The sequence below is a fragment of the Juglans microcarpa x Juglans regia genome, chromosome 5S (assembly GCF_004785595.1).
Source record: "Juglans microcarpa x Juglans regia isolate MS1-56 chromosome 5S, Jm3101_v1.0, whole genome shotgun sequence".
NCBI classification, from domain to species: domain Eukaryota; kingdom Viridiplantae; phylum Streptophyta; class Magnoliopsida; order Fagales; family Juglandaceae; genus Juglans; species Juglans microcarpa x Juglans regia.
Window position 1 is genome coordinate 19,116,475 of NC_054603.1, and position 26,359 is coordinate 19,142,833.

At 35.2% G+C, this 26,359-nt stretch overlaps 1 protein-coding gene across 1 annotated transcript; it reads left to right on the forward strand.

Moving 5' to 3' along the window:
- The first annotated feature begins 12,593 nt into the window (after positions 1–12,593).
- Positions 12,594–19,161, forward strand: LOC121267794 (lysine-specific demethylase JMJ25). Its single transcript, XM_041171860.1, has 12 exons — positions 12,594–13,549; positions 13,640–13,812; positions 14,900–15,005; positions 15,098–15,230; positions 15,310–15,373; positions 15,468–16,203; positions 16,354–16,683; positions 17,358–17,927; positions 18,002–18,074; positions 18,150–18,235; positions 18,559–18,678; positions 18,799–19,161. Exons 1-12 carry the CDS (start codon positions 12,953–12,955, stop codon positions 18,868–18,870), a joined length of 3,060 nt encoding a protein of 1,019 aa, XP_041027794.1. The 5' UTR covers positions 12,594–12,952; the 3' UTR covers positions 18,871–19,161.
- Positions 19,162–26,359: the final 7,198 nt, after the last annotated feature.

Genomic DNA, 26,359 nt, shown 5'->3' on the forward strand with positions numbered 1-26,359 from the left:
AGAAAAGGTCGCGTAGTCGCAAGTGTAATCGATTAACCAGGGAGAAAAGGTGGAATTGGCGGGATAACTGTAAGGTGATTTTTTCCACTTCACAAGCCCACTAGGCCTCAGCCCGATACCGGGCCCTAGAGCTCAAGCATACCCATGAAACAAAGTGCCTATATGGAAAATCAAACAATGATGTCTGATGGGGCAGACGTGCCTAACTTAGCTCAGCCACACTTTGATCATGGGGACTTGTACAGGGCAGGACGGGAAAGATAGAGAACCCTTGATTTTCTAATATAGGGACATCAACAGACCACCGAAGATAAAGCAAATCAGGGAACCATGCCGCATTAATGGCACCACTACCCAAGTTACTCACCACATTAATGACGTTGTCACCAAAGTAAGCCGCAAAGGACTCTAACAAAAGGAATGGTGCAAAGAACATGAACTCCACGGGGGCAAACACAATTGTCCCCCCTAAACTCCTGGTATAAATAGCAACTCTCAAGTACGTGGACGCTCTCTAATCCCTAAACTCTTTCATTATTTACAAACTTCCAAAAGACGATACTAACTTTGGCATCGAAAACTCTCAGGCCCCAAGGCCACCCTCTCTTAGTTGCCTTCTTTTTTATTTTCACAGGCCCAGTTTTGAAGACCTAAGTTGCTGGAACCTGACTCAAAGGTGTACGAAATACAACGTTAATAATGTAAATAAGATTGCACACATTAGACTTCCAATTGCACTTGCATAAAGTTTTTTAGTCATCTCTTTCTTTTCCTCATCACAACTAAGGCAATGATCAAGGCTTAGTGTATAATCCTTCTTGATTGGAGTGATCATATATTTGGAGTTGTTCATACATAATCATTCTAGAATATTATCAATGTAAGTTTCTTAAGACACACGAACGAGTTTCCTAGACTAGTCTCTCAAGATTTTAACTTAAGTACATAATTTGCTTCACTAATTTCATTAATCTCAAGAGTATGGGACAACCATTTCTTTGTTTTTGTGGTGAGTAGCATCTCCATATCATTTATAGCTAATAGAATTTCATACGTATAAAGGCAAAATTAGAAAATTCTTCCATATACATCTAGACAATTGTTTAAAAACATAAATAAAACATTTCAATAAGCATACTTTGCACTGTTATTTCTTAACCTCAAAATCAATACGTTGATCAATATAGATCTCCTCATGATGTTCATCATTGACAAATGTTATTTTCATATTCATTTGGAAAAGTTCCAAATTTAAATATACAACTATAGGTACAATGAGGCAAATGGAAGCAACTCACCACATGAGAAAATGTAAATTGATCCTTCTGTTTACTGCTTTATTTTTAAAATTAATTTCTTTCTAATGTACTTGCACCCCGGATGAAAGATCAACTAACTCCGAGGTAGGACTAAGTAGATTAACATATATTTGAGTTAAACTTCAGACATGACGTTCGGTGGCTTAGTTTGGATCTTCAACTCCTCTCAACTCATCTCAATTTATCATTATAACTTTTTCAAATTCCAACATAAAATATAAAAAATAATTTAACTTTTTTAAATCTAAAAATAATAATAATATTAAAAAATAATATTTTAACAATATTTTATCATCTCAACTCAACTCATTTCAACATCCAAACACATCCGATATAATGATTTAGATTGCCCCTCAAATAAATGGCAATTACACTTGAGGTCACGAGCTTTTAAGTCTATGTTGCCAGGAGGAGAAGCATTTACTTATTCGGTTGGCATGGTTTTGGACCTATGGAGCTTGTTGCTTATTTTAAATGGGATGCGTGACAGTTCGGTCCAATATTTCTAAGATTAAAATAAGGATAATTTTATTGGATCTAAATTATATTTAATAGACCATAGGATAAGCCCACGAGCTATTATTTATTCATGTTGGATAGGAATTTTAATAAGCCCGTTAGCCCAAAAGTTTATTTTAAGACTAGTTAAGGTTTAGTGGATGATTTTTTATGTTTTTAATGGCCCAATATCTTTGGGAAGCCTAATTGAGATTTATAGGACAATCTTGAATAAGATACAGGCCCAGATCTCATTATGGTAGATTATGAGATTTTATTGGACTCAATACTTGGATTAAAACTTATTTAATATTTAGGGATCAAGTGGGTCCCTCGGTCCCTATTTAATTAGTATTAGCCTCAATAATTTATTTAAGTTCCAAAAATTTTTATTGCATGAATTGGGCTCATTATGGGATTCAAGTTTGGCCCATTAATATTGTTAAGTGATATGGCCTATGAAATTATAGGCAAATATTTTAATATATTTGTAAATAGTAATAAAATAATTTGTAAATAATAGTAAAATTATTTGAGTTAAGATGTTTATTGGGTTTTGAAAAATGAGAGAGATAAAGTTGAAGAAAAATATTATAAAATTAAAATATTATTTGAATATAATTTTTTTAATATTATTTTTATTTTAAAATTTGAAAAAGTTGTATTTTTTCTATTTTTATTTGAAAGCTTAGAAAAGTTATAATAATTAGATAATGATTAGATGAAAAATTTAAAAATTTAAAATTAAAATGTATTTTGTATTGTAGTAATGTTTGAGAATGAAATATTTGAGAATATCTTAAAATACTTTTATGCATAAACAGGTTCTAAGTGGGTTAACCCATTTGTTAGAGCCCAAAAAGGACCCAACAGAAAACCCTAGGATCCATGGGTCAAGCCCAAAGTTTAGCCCAAGACCAAGAGCCATAGAAAAGGACCCAAGATATAGTTGCAAAAACCCTACCCGAAATGTACACCAGACCCTCACGGGTTGTACTCATGCGTGTAAATACCATTGTAGCTTCTAGGGTTGTCGTTGTCCCACTTGTTGTCGAGTTCCACCACCAATATTGCCATCCTACCAGCTGCTGCCCAACCTCCTCCATGCAAGCAACTACGTCCAAACCAAGAGCCATAGCTAGTGGAGCAACAGTCCCACGAACCAGCCCTTCCATCGCACGGTATGCCTATTCAAGTAAACTCTAACTGTGAACCACCATACGACAGCACCTCCCTCACACCCAGAACACCACAAGCCACCCACTGTTAGAAGCAACAATCCTACAGCAGCCCAACACCTCAAACCGAGAGCTATATATGGAAGCCACCAAGAGCCTCTATTTTATAGTCACGAAGATAGAGTCCCTCAGTAGCCCATCGTGCACCACACCGCTCTCCACTGCGGACGAGCATTACTGCGACTCCCCACCATCGTACGTCAAGATTCACCTACCTAGCCACTGTTTGACACCGACGGACGTGGTTTTGTTGACTAACAGCTGGAACAAAGCAAGCTTTCTTTCTCCTCCACCCTGCATGGTTGTCCACCACCGGGAACCACTCAACCACCATGGGAAGTGCCGCACTTTGTATTGCCCATGAGCCTAGCACTGACGCTACCTAGCTCCACCCATAGTCACAGTCAGTCCCTCCTCTCTCTTGGTGATTACTTCTAGCAACAGAGAACTCCCCATGCATCGTGCACATGCACTAACTTACACACACCACGAGATAGCACCGCCGATGGCAACAATGGAGATCACAATGGGTGCAGAGTAATATTGGGCCATAGTGTGGGTACTTGTTATGGGTTGCATGAAAATAATAGGGATCACATGCTATGGGTATGAGGTTACAAGTTTGCATGGAATAATTAGGTTCATGCATGGTTTACGTGCGCGTCATGCAAATTACATGTCAAGTTTAGAGTTGTATATAGGACGTGTTGGATTTACGTAATTTGCTGGGTTAACGTGATTTTTGGGTTTAATGAAGCTATGATGGATCATTGGGACAATTTAGTGCCAAATCTTAATGCAAAACCCAAGTTTGCGGCATGTATCTGTTAAATCACCATTTTGTAAGAGTTTTTAAACTCTATGTCCCACACACTTATATTCTGATGGTTTTAGAATAGTTCAATACTTATCACTTAATTGATGAGCCACAAGGGGATAAGATTAATTTTATATCTAATCATAATAGGACACAAAGTCACTAGATTTCTTGATGGTCAGAAGCCTATAAATAGTACTAAGAGGTTAAGGGTTTTCACCTACAACATCATTATAGCTCCAACCATCGAGAGACACTTGTTAGGCTATGTTGCTAGGATGATCCTTCTCTCATAGTCAGTAAAATTCTTCATCGAATTAGAGATGTTGAAAGGTACATCTTTCAATTATTATTCTTTTATTATTGTGGATAATAGAAAATCGAAAATCTAATTATTAATGTTCATGTTAAAATATTTAACATGTAGTATTAGAGCGTCAGGTTATAGATTTTTTATGATCTCGATAAAATATTGTACATGCTAAAAGGTACCTCTGTTTGTTATTACTTTTTGGTCTATGACAAAAACACAAGCTATTTGGGAATTCTATGTGAATGTCCCACCTGTTCATAAAACTGTAGTTTTGGTTCTACATATGTAAAATTTTCATATTGATATTATGCATGTTTTGAATTTAACTGTGAACCATGCTTGCTATTGTTTGTATTGTGTCTAAGATGGAATTAGAGGGAGTTGAGGAAGTGGCTGCCATGTGGGTTGGCAGTGTGCGGCATGAGGTGGCCGGTGTCACCATAACTATAACTCGACAAGTACGGCGGCGTAAAGGGGGCAGCGTAAGGGGCTGTGAAGCCCTGAATGGGAACTATCGTTAGTAGTTTTTCTCTATTTTTTCTCGATTTGGTTGGTACAAAAACAGGAGAGATGTATAGCGCTAGGAGGAGGTTGAGAACCTCCTTTGCGACGCCTCTATGACAGTGCCGCAAAGGGCTTTAAAACCTAATGGCTGCGATAGTGATAATAGTAAAAAAATAAGAAAAGGGAGAATAACCATGAATGGAGGTGGACATCAGCGGCGAGAGGAGGCTGGGAAGCCATGCCGTCATCTCTTCGCCGGCGACATCCACCGTTGCTCCAAACTGAAGGTAGTTTAAAAAGTCTGTGTACTACTTGGATGAAGAAGAAGAAGGAGGCGTCTGTCTAGGGTTTTCAATGTAAAAGGCTTGGGTTGTGGGCCAGGTCGTGGGCTTTGGTCTAGTTCAAAAATAAATTGTAATAAGGGTATGGGCCAGCACAGTGGGCCAGAAAATTGGCTCAACACACAAAAAAATATAAAAAAATAAAAACAGGTTGAGTGAGTGGGCTTGTACAGTAAGCCCAACCAGATCAAGGTGGCAGATCAAGGGCCACCATCTAACCCAACCCCTGTCTTTTTTTAATCGGGTTTCGGCTCGGGTTTACTAGACCGATTTGATACAGACTTGAACTGGTCAAATTATAGTATAATATTATATTATTATTTTAATATTATTTATTAAAATAAAAGAAAAAAATTATTTTCTTTTATGTGCATGATAGTATTGTTAAATAATTAAATTTTATTTTTCTTTTATGTGCAAGTTATTATTGTTAAATACATGTATGAATTCTTTAATATTTATTTTGGCTCTTATTTAAATTTTTATGCCATATATAATTATTTGTCCAATATGGGGCAAATGATTTACACCAAAATTAAAAAAAAAAAAGATTGATTACCCAAATATACAAGATTTTTTTAAATTTTGGTGAAAAATTATTAAAACTCCATAGTAAGATGGATATGATGGAGTGAACAATTTTGTTTATCAAGATCTACTCCCAAAGGAGGATTTTGATGACACTACTAGTTCATCAATTAAAGTAAAGTTGGAGTGAACAATTTATGTGTCAATATTTACTCTCAAATGAGGATTTTGATGACACTACTAGTTCATTCATCAAAAGTTCATCCATTAAAAAAAAGTTGAAGTGAACAATTTGTGTATCAAGATCTACTCTCAAATGAGGATTTTGATGACACTACTAGTTCATCCATCAAAGTAAAGTTAGAGTGAACAATTTGTGTGTCAAAATCTACTCTCAAATGAGGATTTTGATGACACTACTAGTTCATTTATTAAAGTAAAGTTAGAGTAAACAATTTGTGTGTCAAGATCTACTCCCAAATGAAGATTTTGATGAGACTACTAATTCATCAATCAAAGTAAAGTTAGGGTGAACAATTAGTAAATAAAATATTTTCCGCATTTAGATTTTCTAATCTCAAGATATGTGTTGATTTATATAAAAGGAAAGCAAATCAAACATATCAAGAAAATATAGTACAATGAATAGAGAGTTTCTTGAGATAATGCATATAGACGCATGTAAACTTTTTTGTTTATAATATTTGATAGATAGAAGTATTTCATTACTGTTATAGATAATTTTCATGGTATGAATGTATCTATCTGCTACATGAGAAGTTTTAAGCTATTAGTAATTCCTGAGGTATTTCTCATGGGGAGGAATCGCAGTTAGATAGAAATGTGAAAATCATTGAATTAGATTGAAGTAGTGAGTACCAAGAAAAGTATTAAGAGTCAAGCCATAACTGTAACCTATTTTGTTAACTTCTTGAAAAGATGTGCTATAAAATTATTAAAAACAATGACATATATCTTAAATTATGCTTCCAGTAAGTAGTCTCAAAAACTTATTTTGAGTTGTGGAGTGATAGATACTTGATTTAAGGCATATGCATGTATGAATAGTCAATCTAAAGTAAGATTTTACCATCCAAATGAAATAAAGTTGGATCGTATAATAGTTAATGGGTACATTACAATCCAAATTGAACAATATAAAGTCAAACTTGTAATTAATGATTTCACTCAAAAAAGAGCATTGATTAGAAAAAGATTTCTAATAAACCCAAAAGAACTCATTAGGGATCACTCTGGCATTAGTAGCTTGTTATGGTATTGAGTTACATCAAATAGATGTGAAAACAATTATAAAGTAAAAGTATGAAGTCTATAAGAAACAAATAAAATGATTATTTAGAAAAGGTAACAAATTTTTAAAAAAATTGACATATGAAATTTGATAATACCAATACTATTTTTGGATTTAAGAAAAATATTTATTATTAATGCATATACTCTAAGATCAGTGAGAATATATTTGTATTTATGATCGTGCATGTATATGACTTTTTGGCCAATATGAACCGTGATTTGTAATATGACATAACTTATGTCTCTAAATAACTTTAAAAATAAAATTTATGAATGAGACAACATTTGTAATTGAGATTAAATTTTAATACCAAGACGATGACTGTTAGGATTTTTTTAGTACAGTTGCATAGAGTTTTGAAAAATTTTACATGAATAATTGTTGTTCAATAGACATTTTAAAAATAAAATGTGACATGCTCAGTATTTTACAGTATCATCAAATTGATTAGGTTGTTAAGAAAATTTTGTATATGATTGTTATAATAAATCTAATGATTGCACAAACTTGTATAAGGTTGAATATCAGTTTTTTAGTTGGCATTATTGGTTGTTCTCAAAGAAATCGAAGGATATATATTTAACCCAAAAGCTGTGAAAATAGTGCAAGGTTATTTGCAAGAAATTAAAGACTATATTGTTGCCTTAACAAAAATTGATACTTTTAAGGTAACTGGATATTCAGACCCTATTTTGTAAGATTAATCTAATGATAGAAAATACAGTTATGGTTATGTATTTTGTTATCTAGTAGAGTTATTTTATGGAAAAATATGAGACAAATCTTTTACTACTTCATATGCAATAGGGACTGAGTTTGTGGTATGCTTTAAGACCACAATATATGGTATCTGACTGAGGAAATTTATTTTAAGACTTGGAATTGTCGATTTATAGCCAAACCGCTAAGAAAGTATTGCAAGAATTTTTCAAAATATTATTTTTTTCTCCAAATGATAAGTATTTAATGAAATTTTAAATATCTAAGTGTTAAGGATAAAATACAGAAATAAATATGTCCATAACAATAGTGTGTTAATAATTATACTTTAGAGGACATGTTGAAAACATGGGTCATATGCTTATACCCATGATATGAACATGTTAAAGAGATTATTGATATGCTGAGTATTTTGTTACTGGACATTAAAAAATATATATTATGATTGTTTTTGTTTTCTTATCTTTTCACTTTATATGTCTATTAAATGGTGTAGATGAATGATGACAAAATAATGTCTACAATAGACATGAATTGGAACCTAATGCATTATACTTTAGCCTTAATTGTCCCAACTAAAGATCTTGTTGAATTAAGTTACTGATGTTGTAGTACATGGAAGAGAATCTACTGATCATATAATAGAGGACCGCCATGACTCGCATTGGTAGCTAGTTTGATATTGATATTACGAAACTCATGTAATATATTCTAAGTTATGAAAGTTTTCTTGAAATGAATTTGCACAACATGGTTAATTTCTTATAATAAACCCAAGAACGAAAAATATTATTTTATGGGTGTATGAGCAAAGTGGAAGAATGTAAGAGTTTTATTTAAACTCTATGTCTCACATACCCATATTCTGATGAGTTTAGAATAACTCAATACTTATCACTTAATTGATGAGACACAATGAGATAAAATTAACTCCAATAAGATAAGATTAACTTTATATCTAATCACAGTAGGACACAAAGTCTCTAGATTTCTTGATGGCCAAAGTCTATAGATAGTACTGAAGGGTTAAGAGTTCTCACCTACAACATCATTATGCCTCTAGCTAGTGTGAGACACTTATGAGGCTAAGTTACTAGGGTGATCATTCTCTCATAGTCGGTAAACTTCTTCATCAAATTAGAGATGTTGAAAGGTACGTCTTTCAATTATTATTGTAGATCATAGAAAATCGAAGATCCAATTATTAATGTTTGTGTTAAAATATTTAACACACTAATCCCAAAAGTTTAAGCTGATGAGAAGAGATAGGTTTAATTATTTGTATTATATTTTTAACGCTCTCTCTCATATGTTGGTCAAACTCTCCATCAATGAGTGGATCCAACATGTAGAATATTTAATTAAATGGAATAGAGTATAATATAAGGGTTCAAACACAAGAGCCTTTGGCTAACGCCAAGCTCAATCCGATGAACTATTTCCTCTAAAAAATTTTCGCTACCTTTACTTTTCACAAGATATTTATCGTCGTTCAACCATGTTTCGCCTGAAATCCATGCATTTAAAGTATCTTTATTAGTTGTGAGCTATTTTATTGAATTTTGATCTGTTGTGAGCATTGTTTGAAACCCAAGGCCCATTTTTTGCCTTTGTTTTTGGTCTTATAGTTAACTAAGGCCATAGTAGCCCATTGCCGGCTTAATCTTTCGGCCTATTATTAACCTTTGTTGGTTTTGATCCATTGTTGGCCACAATTCTAGATTTGATATTTTAACTACTTAATTACTAATACCAATTTGATCATCTCATCGGTGATTAATCAACGGATTTGAAAGGCTACATTCAAATCTCAAACTAAAAGTTTTATAATTCTCCACACTTCAAGCCACCTTGATCTCCCTCTTCTCTTCTCTTCTCCTTTTCCATTTTTATTTTATTTAAATTTCTATCGTTATCTTAGTAATTGGCATGTATATAATGGAGACATTCCAATTAATGGCAGGGGAAAGACCAGAAGTTGGGAGGACTGAATCAAATTTGATGAATCTTAGAAAGGTAATTCAGGAAATTAAGGCTAGCATTATCGATGCAGGAGGACTCTTCAGAAACCATATAGCTGAAGTTTTACTTCTTCTATGCCGAATCCAAAAGAAGAACCAATTAATGGTATAATACCAATATTACTTTGCCGAACTGGCCGCATTTAATAATTTGTAGATCAGATCTTGAGTTAGTGTTGGAAATGATCGGAAGGACGTGTGGCTTGAAGGAGATAGCTAGGATTAAGTGCAAAAGGCATGCATGCTAGTGATTATATAAATCTGATTACAGTGGAGCTTTTGAATTCATGCAACAGAGCCGCAGATAAATTGGCTCAGATCATTGGGCATCATTTATCCATTTGGATAAGCCTAGCTAGGATTTGGTGCCACACTCCACGCACCAAGATGTAGTTTTATAAAGTACTGTACGTGCATGAAGATGCGGAGGAAAGATTTCTCTTCGTAGAAGATAATTAATTAGTAGCTAGATTTATATATATAATTAGTACTAGATCAGCAGCATCAATATTTTTTCTTTATTTTTTTACGTGTAAGATCATGCTTAATATCTCTAAATATATATGCAGTTTATTAATGGATACTGCGCGCAAGAAATGCATCAATTATAAAATTGTACAGAAACGTGATACTACTGAACGTCAAGTGCAAAACTGGTCTAGGCCGCTCTTCTTGTTCCAACGTCATATTTCTCATGCAGGTCATAAATTCCAGTAGTACCTCACGTTTATAATTTTGAGTTTTTATGAAAATTTAATCAATTTGCATGCCGCTTCATTTCACGTATATTATAACTCTTACAAATATTCAGCCAAAAAAACTCTTACAAATATAGAATCTGGCTAGCTAGCAAACTTTATTTATCTATATATACACCAGATCAGAAGAAAAAGATGGATTTTTGTTTTTTAAATGCAGATTGGCAGTAAGTTAGGGTATAGATTAAAGGTATTTTTGAACCATAGTTTGACATTTTCTATTTTCTAAGATTGATTGTAGCCTCCCGGCACTGTATTCAAACCATTTGGATAGTGAGATGAGATCTGAATCTGGCTAGATGAAAATGATCGTACAAATCAATATATACAAGTCGATATTTGGTGTGACAAACACATTGAATCTGTATATAGGGCTTGAAGAGACATGAGTAGTAGTGCAGCCAGATTGATCAGAAACATCAATGACTGCAGCAGCATTGATTGGAAGTCCTATTCCTTGGTGTTTGACAACTTCGATAGCGCTGTACTCAGTCATGTTAACTTCGGACATAATTTGCAAGCGTGAGATCGCGCGTACGTAAACATCACACGCAGGTGATCCATTCGATCCTTTTGTTTTAGGAGAGAAAATCTGGAAAATCATGTCATGGAAAACCATCTTTCTGCCGTACATGATTGCCGTTGCAGCAACAACATAATTTGTTGTTATCAACAAAATTATAAACTCATGAGGCGAAAGCAGACAACTGATCATAAATACAGCTTTAAAGCATCAACGTACGTCCTTTCCTAGATCTCATTATTTCAGTTTTTATTTTGATTTTTTGAAAGCAGACAACTCAATGGGTTCTTAATGCTACCACATACATATGATTTATACGTACATCAATTAATTCAGAAACATATATATTGCTGTTTCTCTTCATTTTCCAGATCCAAGTTCATGAATATATATAACTCTATAAATATACAGCTGCAAATTGTCCCCATGCATTTCCTGAACATGAACGTCTAAGTATATATATATATATATATACTTGTCAATAAGCATTAATTGGAGCCAGCAATATATATATGAACACTTTTTTACTTTCGTGTTCTTTTGCATTATTACCGTAAGTTCGTGTGTACGAATTATATATTCAGTTCTACTTTTTCTCCCCCCAAAGCATTGAACCGATCATGGAATGCTACTGTAGCAAAAACTGTCGGTTTAAGAATGTGGTTCCTTAATTTTACAGCATGCATGATGATAATGTTTTGCTTCTATCTGTATATTGGGACATGATCCATTTGGCAACTGCATGCACAAAGGTGGCCACCCTTTGAATTATAGCAGTCGAAGTGGACATGGGTTAAGAATTAAGCAGCATCAAATTGACATTTAGCACAAGCTTTGAACCCATTACACAGCTCACTTAGCTAACCCTATTAGGCACTACTTTTCTAGGCTCTGCTGCAATATAATGACAGCGGCATGCAAAAAGTCCTGAACAAGATACAAAATTTCGAGCATGAAGTACTAGACCAATTATAACTTTGGCTTCAGGGAAAACTTTGAACAAATTCCATGAAAACGGGATAAAACATCTGGCATTTGTTGGTAACTTTCATGCAAATTAAAAAGCATGCAGATCAAGTAGAACCATATTATATAGGGCCGGCCAACATAAGAATCTGATCTACAAGAGAAGGAATTGCTAGATGCTAGCTAACTGTGTTGTTAACAGCCATTGCTCGTGGATTGCAGTCAAGCCCTTTAGCAGGCCTGCCCAAAGAATTATTAATCCAAAGTTAGCAGCAAACATTTGATTACAATTAATATAGCCCATGATGCCTATTAATCAAATTAATCCAGCTACTCTAGCAAACAAGCCCTTCAAAATACTGATCAACATGGACACTTTTCTAATGGTTTTGACAAGTAATATGCAGCAAATTAAAGCCACTTCTTTCTTGTTTCGATCAAAAACTATTGCTTTCATTTCTGAAAATAAAAACAAAGGAGACCATCAAAAAACCCAAAATAAAGAGGAGAAAATTAAAGAAAAGGGAACTATATATGATCTGCTTTGAGACTCTGATAGAATCATCTGCAGTCTAAGATCAATGTTAAATGGTTGAAGACATCTATCCCAACCCAAATGCTGTAAAAGATTTTATCTAATTTTCTGTGTCTGCTACAAAAACCAAACAGTCCCGATGCTGGCTTGATTGGTAATCATCCTCATCTTTAGTTGTGACCGAATCGAAGAGTTCGAAACTACATTGGACTCTGTGTTTTCCGTTAATTACGGTCCATGCCATCTCGTTTCGTACTCCATTGCATTTGCCCCCTTAAATATACTCACTGAAGAAACAGAAAAAGGAAGAAAAGGAAAAGGAAAAAGGAAAATAAGAGAAAACCCCTTCTCTCTCTGCTCCCTATCTGTCTCCCAATCCCCGAAACACCACAGCGGCCGCTCCTGGTGTCACACTTACTCCCAGCATATTTTCTCAGGAAAGTTCGATTTTCCGAGAAAATTAGAAATTTTTTCTTATGGGGAAGAGGAGGCTCTGCCCGACCATCTACGGTGCAGCCGTACGGACGGTCGGCAATGGCGGTGTAAAAGAAGAGTGATGGGCGACATGAAGCTTTGCGAGATTCACTATCTCCAAGGCCGTCACCGACAGAACAAGGAAAAAGTCCCGGATTCGCTGAAAATCTTGAGGAAGAGCAAGAAATCTCCGAGCAAGGACCCGGAGCTCCAAAGTAGGGTGCAGAATGTGAAGAAGAAGTTGTCGAAGCCGATGAAGAGGAAGAATAAATCGGTGAGGGTTTCGGAGGCCCTGGGGGAGGCATTGCGGAAGATGAAGTTTAAGAAAGGCAATCTGCAGTTGGAGCTGATAACAATGGTGCTCAAGAGGGACTTGGAGAAGAAGAAGGAGACGAGGACGAAGAAGACGAAGAACAGTGATTCAGTTTCGGGGTCGAAGAAGAAGAAGAAGATGAAAAGGGGTGAGATGGATATAGAGGAGAATTGTGATGGAGAGGAGTTGACGAGAGAATTGCCCAATGGAGTGATGGCAATCTCCCCTGCACCGTCGCCTTCTCCACGAAATTGCAGTAATGCGGGTGCTAACTGCGATGTGAAAGTCGGAGTAGACACAAGCGTTGTCAGGCGACGGTCCTTTCGGTCCAAGAACATTGAGCCTCTCCCTACTGGCACAATGCAGGTTCTAATGCTTTTGTCAATTATAGCTAATTCTGGTTCTGTGCTTCGTGTTTTCGTTGCCTTGTTGCATCACTGAACGTTTTCGTTGTAGGTTTTACCCTATGGGCAGAGTGAGGACAAGCTGAGGACGGGAAGAAGGAGAAGGTGCCACTGGTGTCGAAGAAGTTCTTCCTCGAGTCTCGTTAAGTGTTCGAGTTGTCAGAAAGAGTTTTTCTGTTTGGGTTGTGTCAAAGAAAGGTTTTTTCGATTCACTCCTTGTTGTAGGTTCTTTTTAAATCTTAGATTGCTTTCTTGGGCATGTCTGAATTCTTGCTAAATTGTCGTCTCATTCCATCTTATGGTTGTGTGTTGGAGATTTTGTCAATTAAATCCCAGAAGCAAGACAATTTTGATAGTGTATAAAAAACAAAGCTTTAATGTCTAGTGCCGTGTTGAGACTTAGAAGAAGCATGTTTTAATTAGCTAATTTTATCTGCAAATGATCCCTATAGTTATATAACCAGTGTCGGATCATGGAAGAGAAGATGCAACCAGTTTGGAACAATAAAAACTTAGGCTGAATGCTTTTGTCAATGAGAATTGAAATCAATAACAGAGCATAAATAATAATATTACACACCAAAAACGTTCTCCTATTTCCTTTTACACTTGTATATCACACTTTTAAAACACCATGGTTCAGGAGATGATTTTGCATCCTACAGTTGAAACCTCTCTCTCTCTCTCTCTCTGTGGGTGTGTGCGTGCGTGTGTATGTGAAGCTTAAAATGATTTGTTGTAGCATTGTGTCAAGGAAGATGCATGTCAATTTGTGAATGCTTGGTCGATAACTGGATAAGCCTCATACGAACTCAAGCAGAGAGGAAGAACTTTTTAGAATGTGTTCCCCATTCACTTATTAAAAAAAAAAAAAAACAGGAAGGAATAATCGGTTCCCTATCCAAAACAAAGTGAAAGTTATCTAAACCTCTTTAATTTCTTTTAGCCTAGAACAATAACTTAGTAGAGTAGGGTGCACACCAACACACATGCATGTGCACAGAGAGATGAGAGGTCAAATTTTGTTTATTGCAGCCAGAAAGACAAAGAAATCAGTAGACATTCCCACAATGAAAGGCCTTTATAGGATCTGTTTCTGTTTTTTAAGAAGGTGAGGATGATAACCATGCAATCATTGTAGCTCTTCATTCACAACTGTTATTTATATACTGCAGCTCCTGCTTTCTCCTGTGCTTTTTCTACATATGGCTTGGTACTTTTTTCTGTAATTCTTGACTGAAACATCTTTATGCTCCTTATCTCCATTATCTAAAGTTTTTTATTAGACACTGAATCGATTGATTTCACTTAGGTATTTTGATACACAAGAAGAAGTTAAGACGGCTTGTCCGGTCTGTCGAGGAACTTGCACCTGTAAGGATTGTTTGGCTAATCAATCTAATGACAGTGAAAGTAAGGTCTGACATCAAAGTTAGCTGGCACGTGAATAAGCATGCCCGTATCAATATTCAATACTGATGCTTCAATTTATTTATGTGCCTTGTTTCAGGATTCTCTGAGGGAGAAGTATAATGTTGGAAAAATATTGCATTTGCATTATTTGATATGCATGCTTCTTCCTGTATTAAAACAAATAAACCAAGACCAAAGTGATGAGCTTGAAACAGAGGCAACATCAAAAGGTAATGGCCTTTATGCTTCTCTTATTAATGCATTTTTTTCAATAACAGGCTATAGGCTTTTCTGATGTCTGTTTGTCAGGGAAGAGACCTTCTGAAGTTCATATCAAGCAGGCTGAATTTGGCTGCAGTAAGCAACATTGCTGGTATGTTGTGTTCTCATTGAAACTTTTCATACCATTCATAAAATTTAACTAAGCAACTTCTGTTGCCTTTCTTTAAATGACATTTTTGGTGCAGCAATAGCTGCAAAACTTCAATCTTGGATCTGCATAGAAGCTGTCCTAGTTGTTCTTATAATATCTGCTTAAGTTGTTGTCGAGATTTTTGTCGTGGGAGCTTCCCTTTGAGCGTCAACACATTTATCTCAAAGTACACGAATAGAAGGAAAGCTTGTATGTCTGGTAACAAGCAACTTTTACGGAAGAAGCTTGCCAAGAGAAGTTCTAGCACATCACTATCTCCATCACAATCTAACAGGAAAGCCTGCAAGACCATCGGAAGAATATATTGTCCTCCCTCGAAGTTTGGTGGTTGTGGCAAAGGCCTCCTTGATTTGAGAAGTGTTTTTCCCTTGAGTTGGATCAAAGAGCTGGAGGTAAGTGCAGAGGAAATAGTGTGCAGCTATGAGTTCCCGGAAGCTCTTGACACATCTTCATGCTGCTCACTATGCCTTGACATGGATCATAAAGCTGTTGGAATTGAGCATTTGCAAGAAGCAGCTGTAAGGGAAGATTCAAATGATAACTTTTTGTATTACCCCACACTTCAGGAGGTTCATGGCGATAACCTTGAACACTTTCAAAAGCATTGGGGTAAGGGCCATCCTGTAGTAGTTCGTGATATGCTTCAAACCACATCAGATTTGAGTTGGGATCCTTTAGTTATGTTCTGCACTTATCTTGAGAGGAGCATCGCCAGATATGAGAATAATAAGGATTTACTTGGAGCTAGAAATTGCTTAGATTGGTGTGAGGTCAGTGTATTTCTACTAAATCATGTCCAGTGTTAGAATTTGATATTCTTTTCTCTCTCTTTTTTTCTTGCGTTTATTTAAATCATGTTGGATTGTTTTGCATTTATTTAAGTCAGCTTTTATAATTGTATCCTGATTCTGTTACGGCAGGTAGAAATCGGTATCAGGCAGTATTTTATGGGTTCTCTCAACGGGCGGACGCATACGAATGTGTGGCATGAGATGTTTAAATTGAAGGGTTGGCTGTCTTCTCATATACTTCAAGAACAATTTCCCTCTCATTATGCTGAAATAATCAACTCTCTACCACTTCAAGAATACATGAATCCCATGTCTGGACTTCTAAATTTAGCTGCAAACTTGCCACCGGAAATTCGAAAGCCTGACCTAGGCCCATGTGTCTATATATCATATGGCTGTGCGGAGGAACTTGTACAGGCTGAATCTGTGACAAAACTATGTTATGATTCATATGATGTGGTATGCAATATTTCTTCCAATCTCTATTTGAGGCAACCCTTCTGTTAAAATATCTCAAGTTTGGACTCATGCTCTTTGTTTTAATTGTTTTATTTACCCATATAAGAAATCAACGCTTTATTATTTACAAAATCAACATTGTGGAAGCCCACCCTTTTCCCAATGAAAAGAAGGTGTATGATTTGTGGACGATCATATTTCAGTGAATATTCACCATAGAAACACAATTGAGCGAAAAATCTTTGAGAATTAAGCATCAACTGTAACCTGTATTCTCTTTAGTATGGACTCCTTATTCCTTATGCATTCTCCTTGCAACATGTACAAGTCACGATGTCCAATAAATTGCATAGCCAAGCCATGATGTGTACGGATATGCCATTAACCTTCCATTCAAAATCAATTGCTGAAGAATCCCAAAATTATTTATTTATATTTATTCTGCCAAGCAGTTTTATTTTCTACAAGAATATACTTGGTAAACCAACCTAACCATTCCTTTATGAGAGAATAAAACTTTGTAGTTTTCTTTCTGGAAAGAAAAAGCATTTTCATCTCCATTCCACTCATGCTTTCATTTATCGTACTGTATAGAGAGATTCACCAGCATGTATTTAGTCAAGGGTTCTATTGTAAATGTGAGTGATCTGTGCCAGATATTTGTTTTGTCCCAGGTTAATATTTTGGCACATACTACGGATACCCATATCTCGACGGAACAGCTTACAAAGATAAGAAAGTTACTGAAACGGCACAAAGCTCAATGTCAAAGGGAGTCTTCCTTGATTACTGCAGATAAGGGAATGGCAAATGAAGTGAATGGAAGATCGTCATTAAATGGTGAGAACAAGGAAGACTCTGGATTTCAGAATGTGACTGAGGATGAACTGCGCTTACGCAATAGAGTCGCTAGAGTATTTTCCTCTTCTGCTACTTCTCATGAAAGAAGTGCTATGAGTCCCAAAACTTGTAACATGTCCTATGGTGGGGGGTATGATTCTGAAACTGACTCTGATTCCGAAGCCACTTTACCCTGCTATGAATCTGTGTTGAGCTCTGACACATCAGATCAGAGAAAGTTTCGGGATCACACCCAAAGCTCTAACTTTTATAGAAAGAAAGTATTTTCCGAGTCTTCTGGTGCTCAATGGGATGTCTTTCGCAGACAAGATGTTCCAAAGCTTATAGAGTATCTGCAGAGGCACTCTAGTGAGTTCAGCCATATGTATGGCTTTCATAAGCAAGTAAGTCGAATAAAGAAAAAAACATTTTGTTAGCAGTTCAGAATTAATATTAATCGACGTGTGGTCTTCTGCAGATGGTTCATCCAATTCTTGATCAAAGTCTCTTTCTTGACACAAGTCACAAAATGAGGCTTAAGGAGGAGTTTGGTAAGTATTAGGTGCACGGGTTGTCTTTTCTTTCAATTAAGAATGAGTGAAATAACCAACTTCCACTGCTATCAGAAATTGAACCATGGACTTTTGAGCAACATGTTGGAGAAGCTGTCATCATTCCCGCTGGATGTCCATACCAAATTAGGAATCCTAAGGTCAGATGCGCAACAATATGCATAAATCACCCTTCTCATCCGTATAATTGACAAACTTGTGAGTACACCGTTATAATAATAGACGACCCACTTGGTGAAATTCAGGATGATTTTATGTGCAGAGGGCTCTGCCATGTATTAAATTTTGAGTAAATAATGATTGAAAAACGGTGCATGTTTTTATTCTAGATTATTTGGATTATGGCTTATTGTAATTAGTTGATCTGAAGCTCAAGTATTTAACAGTTTCTTTGTTGAATTTGATATATCTATCTATAATACACCATCATAATCTTGTACCTCTCAATTGTATTCGTCTGCAGTGTTGCATACATGTGGTATTGGACTTTCTCTCGCCTGAAAATGTTACCGAGTGTGTCCAGTTGACTGATGAAGTAAGGCTGCTTCCAGATGACCATAAAGCAAAAATAGACAAGCTAGAGGTAGTGTTCCCTTAGAATCTTATTTGGTAACATATATTCTTCCTTTCTTGCTCCCATTGTACACTGGGTAGAAATTTTGATCAATAATAGAAAATGGACTCTACTTTTTTCTGGGAACAGGTGAAGAAAATGGCCCTTCATAATATTAGTGCTGCAATCAAACAAATTCGTGAGCTTACATGCAATATCTAAGTGATCCAGCTGATTCTCTTCTGTTTCTCTGTTATCTCCACTACAGGCATTGGTATCAATTGGTTGATTTTGAGTTGAGCACATTAAGATTTAGTAGGATAGTTGTCAAAATAAAAAGCATGTGGAGTATCCACTTCATATTTATACATGCAGTATTCTTAGAATTTTAGGTGCCTCTCCGGAAATTGTAATTACCATTTGTTGGTTTGGTTGCACTACTCTCTACATGCGTACAAATGTGGGTGGAGTACTCTTTAGAGGCTTGAAGTTGATATTCCATTGTTTTGCAAATTCATTGTTGATCAGCTCTGGTGCAAGTTCATTCAGCTCTGCATCTCTCTGGCAGATGCAAAGCTCATTTGTGATGATCAATCACGCAAGTGAAATAATGGGGTGAGGTGTTAAGGACTAATGCTAGATATTCCTATGGTGTGCAAGACTCGCACACCCCCTTTGAAAAAAGTGGAGTACACCATGAAAATATTAGTTTTTTCACGTGGGTCTCGGATTTTTCCTACTTTTTTTTATTTATGCAAGACTTGTATACTCTAGAACTGTACAAATCACTTTTAGTGTTTAGAGGACTGAAATACCTATCAAATATAGAACAACTATAGTTTAGAAGCCCTAATTTAAGAGTAATTATTAGTTAGTCCCGAAGTACAAACGCGTAGTACTCTCATTTTATTATAGAAAGTCGTGTCAATTAAATTGATGTTTATATAAATAATTTTAATTGCATGGTATATTATGATAAAATGATAGTACGGTGTCATCCATACTCTAAAGATTTTGCACCCTCGTATTTATATCCAATGTATCTAAACCATCAAAATTCTGATAAAACAATTTCAAAAAGTTCCAATGCACACTCTTCATAAAAGGTTTAATTGTCATAATTGTACAACATTCGTGGTCTTAACAATCAAAGCTTAACTAATTATAAAAATGCTATTTTTTATTAAAAAATAACAGAGATGAATGAGGGTCCATCTGATATCTTGACTTTAGTGTTAACAATGTTTGATGTACTAACCAGAAAAGATTAAGGGTGTAATCGGTTCAATCAGGTTTTAAACGTATTTTACAACTGAATCGATCTATGTCAGTTGTGAAATGATAAAACCAATACAAATCGGTTCATCCAAAAAAATAGGAACTTTGATTTTTTTGATTTCGATTCAGTTCAATTTGGTTTTACAGGTTTAATTCAGTTTTGGGCTTTTTTATTGAGTTAGTTGGTTTTTCTGACCCAAATAAAAAAATATATTAAGAACGTGTAAAAATGTACTTATCAAAAATGTATTTATCCTTCATATATACATATATATAGTGTACTTTTATACTTATACCATATTATATATTTAATTGTGTAACTTAATATATAAGGATAAATAATAACATTAATATTCATGTTTAAGAGTACGTATATATCAAGGATATATAAATAATAAAATTAAAATTTCATGTTAGATTAATTTTATTATATGTATAATATATATATATAGCATATAATATATATAATTTAAAAAATTAAAATATATCGATTCGGTTTGGACCGAATCAATTTTCAAAACATGAAAACAGGTACAATCAATTTCAATTCCTAATAATCGAAACCAATCAAATCAATTGTGAATCGGACCGGATTGGACTGGACTGGACAATTTTTCAATTTTATCTTATACTCCTAGAAAAAATGAATACCAGGGAGGCCAAGGGATTAAAACAATTAAAAAAATATATAGTAACCCCACGAGATGGTGGGCACTGCCCAATGGGTCCGTGGGGCAGAGGCCCTCCACCTTGCATGCGAGAGAGGGGAGACCCTTTAATACTATGATAATAATTATTATAATTATTAATTTAATAACAAAACAAATATGAAAAGAGTTTGAACAGAAATTACAAAAAAGATTTCAAAAAATTACAAAATATCCACTAAACCAAAATCACAAGATTACTATCATAATCCAAACAATTACAAAAATATACTTATTATATTCTGGATTTGGAATGCAAGTTTTAGCTCGAATATTGGCTTGGATAGACTGATATTTAGCTAAGCTAAACAGAATACGAGGAAACGAAAACCGCATGGAATTCACGACATTGGATTGAGTCCCTCCCTCGCCCCCTTACCTCCATTGATGTGAGGAAGTGTAATTCTCTCACGTAATATCGCCAAATAGAGAGCCCTCACAAACAAGACAACACCTTCCACTACTGAGATCAGTAATGTGGTCACATATGCACGCATATACAAAGTTTTCTGTGATGGGTAATGTTCTGTGTCTGCCCACGTTCTTTGTGCCCATGCTAGCTGCCCACAGGTGAAGGCAAAAATACCAGGAACTAGCAAGTCATGAGAGCGTGCCAAGGACAAGCTCACTGCTTGGGGCATGATGATCTGTCACTACATGGCTTGCTGATGTGGCAAAGAAACTCCCGGGCCAAAACTCTTTTCTTGGTTTAATAGAATGATAATGAAGCATTTCCCCTCCGTTAGGAGCATAAACTGTATTGAGGAAGATGCTTCCCAACCATAATGATGCCTGCATATATACTTGCATTTGGATAGCTGCTCCACTGGTTTCTAAGGACAGAATTTGCAACACTCCTTGTATCTCGAAATATCAAAATTCTGCAGATTTCAGAAAGTTCCAAATTCTAGTAACAACATGTAGCTGCGAAAGTTTAATCCGATCCGAGTATTCATTGTTTTAAAGAAGTTACTTATCAAAAATATTGTTTTAAAGAAGCACCATTCACAAGGTCATGATGGCTTGACCTCAATAACAAGAGAAGCATCAGATAAGAAACATAATGGAGTTAACCATAGCTGCTTGATTTAGCTTCCACGCAAACGTCAAAATCTCGTATCATAATCAAACATCAAACACTAATAAAACATATATACCTAACCAATTAATATTTGAGGCCAAACTCATTGAAAATGTGTTTCGTGATGCAAAAAATGATGACAATAAAGTAAAAGTAAACAAGAAATAAACAAACGATCAATCACACGACACAAATTTGTGTGGTTTGCCAACGTGCCTACGTCCAATGAGCAGCAGAAGATTTTATTATGCTAAAAAATCACAAAATACTCTTTTCGGGAAAAATATTATTGTTCATCACAGTCATACTGTTCATAATAAGCATATTTAGAGGGTAACGTGGTAGAAATCCTAATTTTCACTTTCTGCGATATTCATTCCAGCAAAATATGGAGCGCACATCAAGCAAACTCTTTGGCTGGTTTTCATTCGAGCACTGAGTCGAGCAACTGTCAAATGAACTCTCTCCCTAGGTTTCGCTCGAGCCTATTGTCGAGCAACACTAGAGCGAGCTTTTGTCTGAGTTTTGCTCGAGCGAACGTCGAGCGAACTTTCTATCTAGTGCTTCCTGAGTCAAAAACAATGCCAAGATCTTTCATTGAAAATTCATTCAAAAATCGTAATGAATCATTGTCGAGTTGGATTAAATCGGGTCACCACAACAATAAACTAGACTTTACAAATCTAGTATTTCGCCCTTGAAACCCAGTGTTTCATGATAATAATAAAAATCAACTACGCGAGTCATAACCACAAGTTAAACACTTCAAGAACCTACAATTTACACCCAAGTATATTTTCATCCGAATGGTTCTATAATTTCTTGTCAATCCCTCAACATTGCAGAATGATAAACATAGGCAACCAAAAAAGCTAGATCAATATTTGCATCAAGTTCCGGTAAATCCCCAACTCAGATTGCACGAAAGATACAGAAAGAGAGAGGGAAAGAGGAAGTAGAGGCCACCGACCTAGACATGGCGAAGGAAAGGTTGGAGCTAAGGTGCACAGGTGATCAATAGTGGTTGCTGCCAACATTTTTTTGGTCGGCGGCGCGCTCAGCCTTCGTGATATTTCATTCTTCGTGCTTCATCATCTTGGGTTAAAGGGAAGAGAGATATTTTTGGAAGGGACAATGATAGGGCTTTCAACTAGAAAGCTGAATTCGACACGATTCACAAATCAGCAATAGGTTGAAAGACTAAGGTGGGGTTTGGATAATGAGATGAGATGAGATGGTTTTAGATAAAACTTGAAAGTTGAATAAAATATTGTAAGAATATTATTTTTAATATTATTATTGTTTTGGTATTTGAAAAAGTTGAATTGTTTATTATATTTTCTGTAGGAATTTAGGAAAGTTGTAATAATGAGATGAGATGAGATTTAAGGGTGGCAAATCGTGTCTTTAGGTCACGTTTGTATCATGTCAAATCATGAATATTCGATTATATAGTCAACTCGACCACAACCTGTTAAGCTAAATGTGTCAAACTTTTAAACCCTAACCCAATCCGTTTAGATAATCGGTCCGGTCGTGTCGTGTCACCCGTTTTGACATATTTAGTGATTAATTAAAAATATGTCAACACGACACGACCCATTGTTTCATGTTAATTGGTTGAACTAACACACATAATCCATTTGACCTTATTAACATAATTTCACATAAAAGTTAAAATCTATATTTATTAGTAGCCACAACATCTTAAAAAAACATAAGACTACCTATGGTGTGCTGTCGCAGACAATAAAAAATAAAACCTATACTCCTAAAAATACCTATAATAGTGCAAGTAAAGATTGTTTCCACGAAGAGTATTTAGCCTAGTTTTATGCTATGTGAACAAGGATGGGGGGTTTGAGTATAACGAAAACAATTTTAAAAAGAACAACTAAGAAACAATTCAAATTAAAGTATCGAAATCAATCAAAAGAACAAACCTTGGTCTAAGTCAACATCCATCATCGAAATTTTACAACTGATCATCGATGCAAATATATATTAATTCATACTTTGAATATTCACCGTTGGAATTATTTTCCTATCTCTTCTTAGTTGCAGTTAATTAGAAAACAAGCGATCTAATTAACCCTAACTACTAACCAATCCAAGACAAGCGCCAAAGGTTTAATCTCGTAGCCGCCTTAAGAATTAGAGAGATCGATGAAGCTAAACAACACAAGCACAAGCGGTTGCATTTAATTTCGTCGAGCGTTCTTCATAAGATCTAATAATTTCTAACACAGCAAATCATCAAATCTTAGTTGCTTCACAAATTAGAGGGATCAAACAATTACGAATTTGATATCTAATCTAGCAGTAGATTGCAATGAATAATAAACTAGTAGACCTCCTAGTAATTAAACTAGACAATCATGAAAATAGGCATAGAAAAATATTCGATACTCAAAGCATAAATTGAACACTAAAAACAAATTAGATCTTACAATTTTATTGATTCCGAGATTTCTGTTTCCTTTGACCAATTATGAAAGTTTAGCCACAGAAAGCCATCATGAAAACTGGAAGGAGGAGTTAGAGAAGAGGGAAGAGAGATACCCTAATATGATGATCTTTTCCTTTTACACGTCCATGGCCTCCTTTTTAGAATCCTCCAAAATCTCCTAAAATATCCTAAACATTATTTTCAAATAACCATATCCAAATCTGATTTAATTAAGGGAAATATTAAAAATAAAATAGAGTCCTAATATAACTAGGAAAGTGGTGTTTTCCAGATGTAACTTTTTTGCACCAGATCTCCAAAACATCTGCAATTAAATCGCATAGTTGAATTGCACGATAAGGCCGAACGTTCTGAAACGTCAGCAGTGCAGGTGTTTCAATTTCAAACCCGATTTATTTCAATTTCAAACCCGATTTATACCTTTATGCAGCCAGTATCTTTCAAAAGTCAAAACATAAAAGTTGTAGATATTTGTCTTGGGGTTCCATATCATCTTGAATTATCTCAATCTGAGCTTGGATGAGAGAGTTATTCCCAGATTACAAAAATGTGTCGAAACTGTCCAGAACCGCCCAATTAACTTCGTTCTGCATTAAACAACTCCGTTTGCTTGCTAAATAAAAATATAAGAATAATAAGTACATTTAGGCACCAAATAAGTATAAAAGACTAAATATTAAGAGAGAAAAATATGACACTTTGCATTTTCATCAACCTCTTAACAAAAAATATTAATATAAATTTTAACATATAATAAAATCAATATTACAAATCCTACAATAACAAATATGAGCATAGATCTAAAATTATAATCTCAATAATAAAAGCATAAACATACTGATAAATATCAATACTATAACTCAACAATAATAAAATTGTAATTTTGAAATAAATCTAAACGGGTTGATTTCGGGATAAGCAGGTTGATCCGTTATTGACCCATTTATAAATCATGTCTTAACAAGTCAACTTGTTTTAACCCAAACCCATTAACATCAAACTCAAACCCGCTAATTTTGTATTGTGTTCGTGTTGAGTTCATAGGCCGTGTCACATATTACCACCCATAGTTGAAACTGTCTTAAATTAACATTAAAAATATATTAAATATTTTATATTTATAAGTTATATATTCTTTTTCTTTTGAAATACAATATACTTGAATTTATATTAGAGAGTTTGTTGGTATTCAGGCAGTACAAGAGCATAAATACAAGGGGCTATGATATTAATATTGATCTTCTCAATAGGGAGCAAGATAGCTTCTCTTACTAAAACATGCGCCACCTTATTTGCATCTCTTTTCACATGCCTTAGTTTCCAGCCAGTGCCATTTAACAAGAGTTTAATATCTGCAATAAGAGGATTACAAAAGCCATCCTCCCAACTCTGTTGTTTTACAACATTTACCACCTATGAAGAATCACCCTCTAGCATACAAGCACTTAATCCAAGCTCCTTACACAGACCAACAACTTCGAATAAGCGTGCTGCATCAGAACTATAATACATTGGTTTCATCACACTCATCAGCATAGACCCATCACAATCTCTAACTACAACTCCTATTCCAATCTTATTAGCATCTTTTTGTATAGCAACATCCCAGTTAATCTTAATCCAATCTACTGGTGATAATTCTCATTTCATAGTTAGAGATGGATCTAGAACATGTGATGAATTAATGGACAGCATAGCTTCTTGATAGGCATTACACTCTTGAACAACATGATGAAACAGGGATGATGGGTGAGAGAAGCTCCCCTCATGAACCAAAGAGTTTCTTCTATGCCACAAGGCTCGAGCAATATGAGCAAAACAAGCAACTCCTTAACAATCAGCCTAGCTGAGACTTGTTTATATACTTGAACAAAGTCAAGATCAGTAATAGAAGCTTTCTGCAGATTTTTAGCACCCAACACCCAAAAATCTACAGCAACTGGACAAGACCATAATATATGACCAGGTGATTCTTCATTTCTCAAATAGATAGGACATAAAGGGTCTACTGTAATGTTTCTCTTATAAAGGGTCTACTGGCTTTGTAGTAGGTAAAGCCCATAATTGCTTCCAGTAGTTGGCAAATTCTTTAGTGGTTGAGGATTCACCTATGAGACTCAGTTGTACTGCTATATGCATGTGATAGGCACTCCTTACAATGAACTGACCACTGGA

Excerpts from the sequence above, each read along its gene's own strand:
- LOC121267794 (XM_041171860.1), top strand. The coding sequence starts at position 12,953 with ATGGGCGACATGAAGCTTTGCGAGATTCACTATCTCCAAGGCCGTCAC. Across the intron at positions 13,813-14,899 it reads CGATTCACTCCTTGTTGTAG|GTATTTTGATACACAAGAAG; the intron begins GTTCTTTTTAAA and ends GATTTCACTTAG. Across the intron at positions 15,006-15,097 it reads CTAATGACAGTGAAAGTAAG|GATTCTCTGAGGGAGAAGTA; the intron begins GTCTGACATCAA and ends GCCTTGTTTCAG.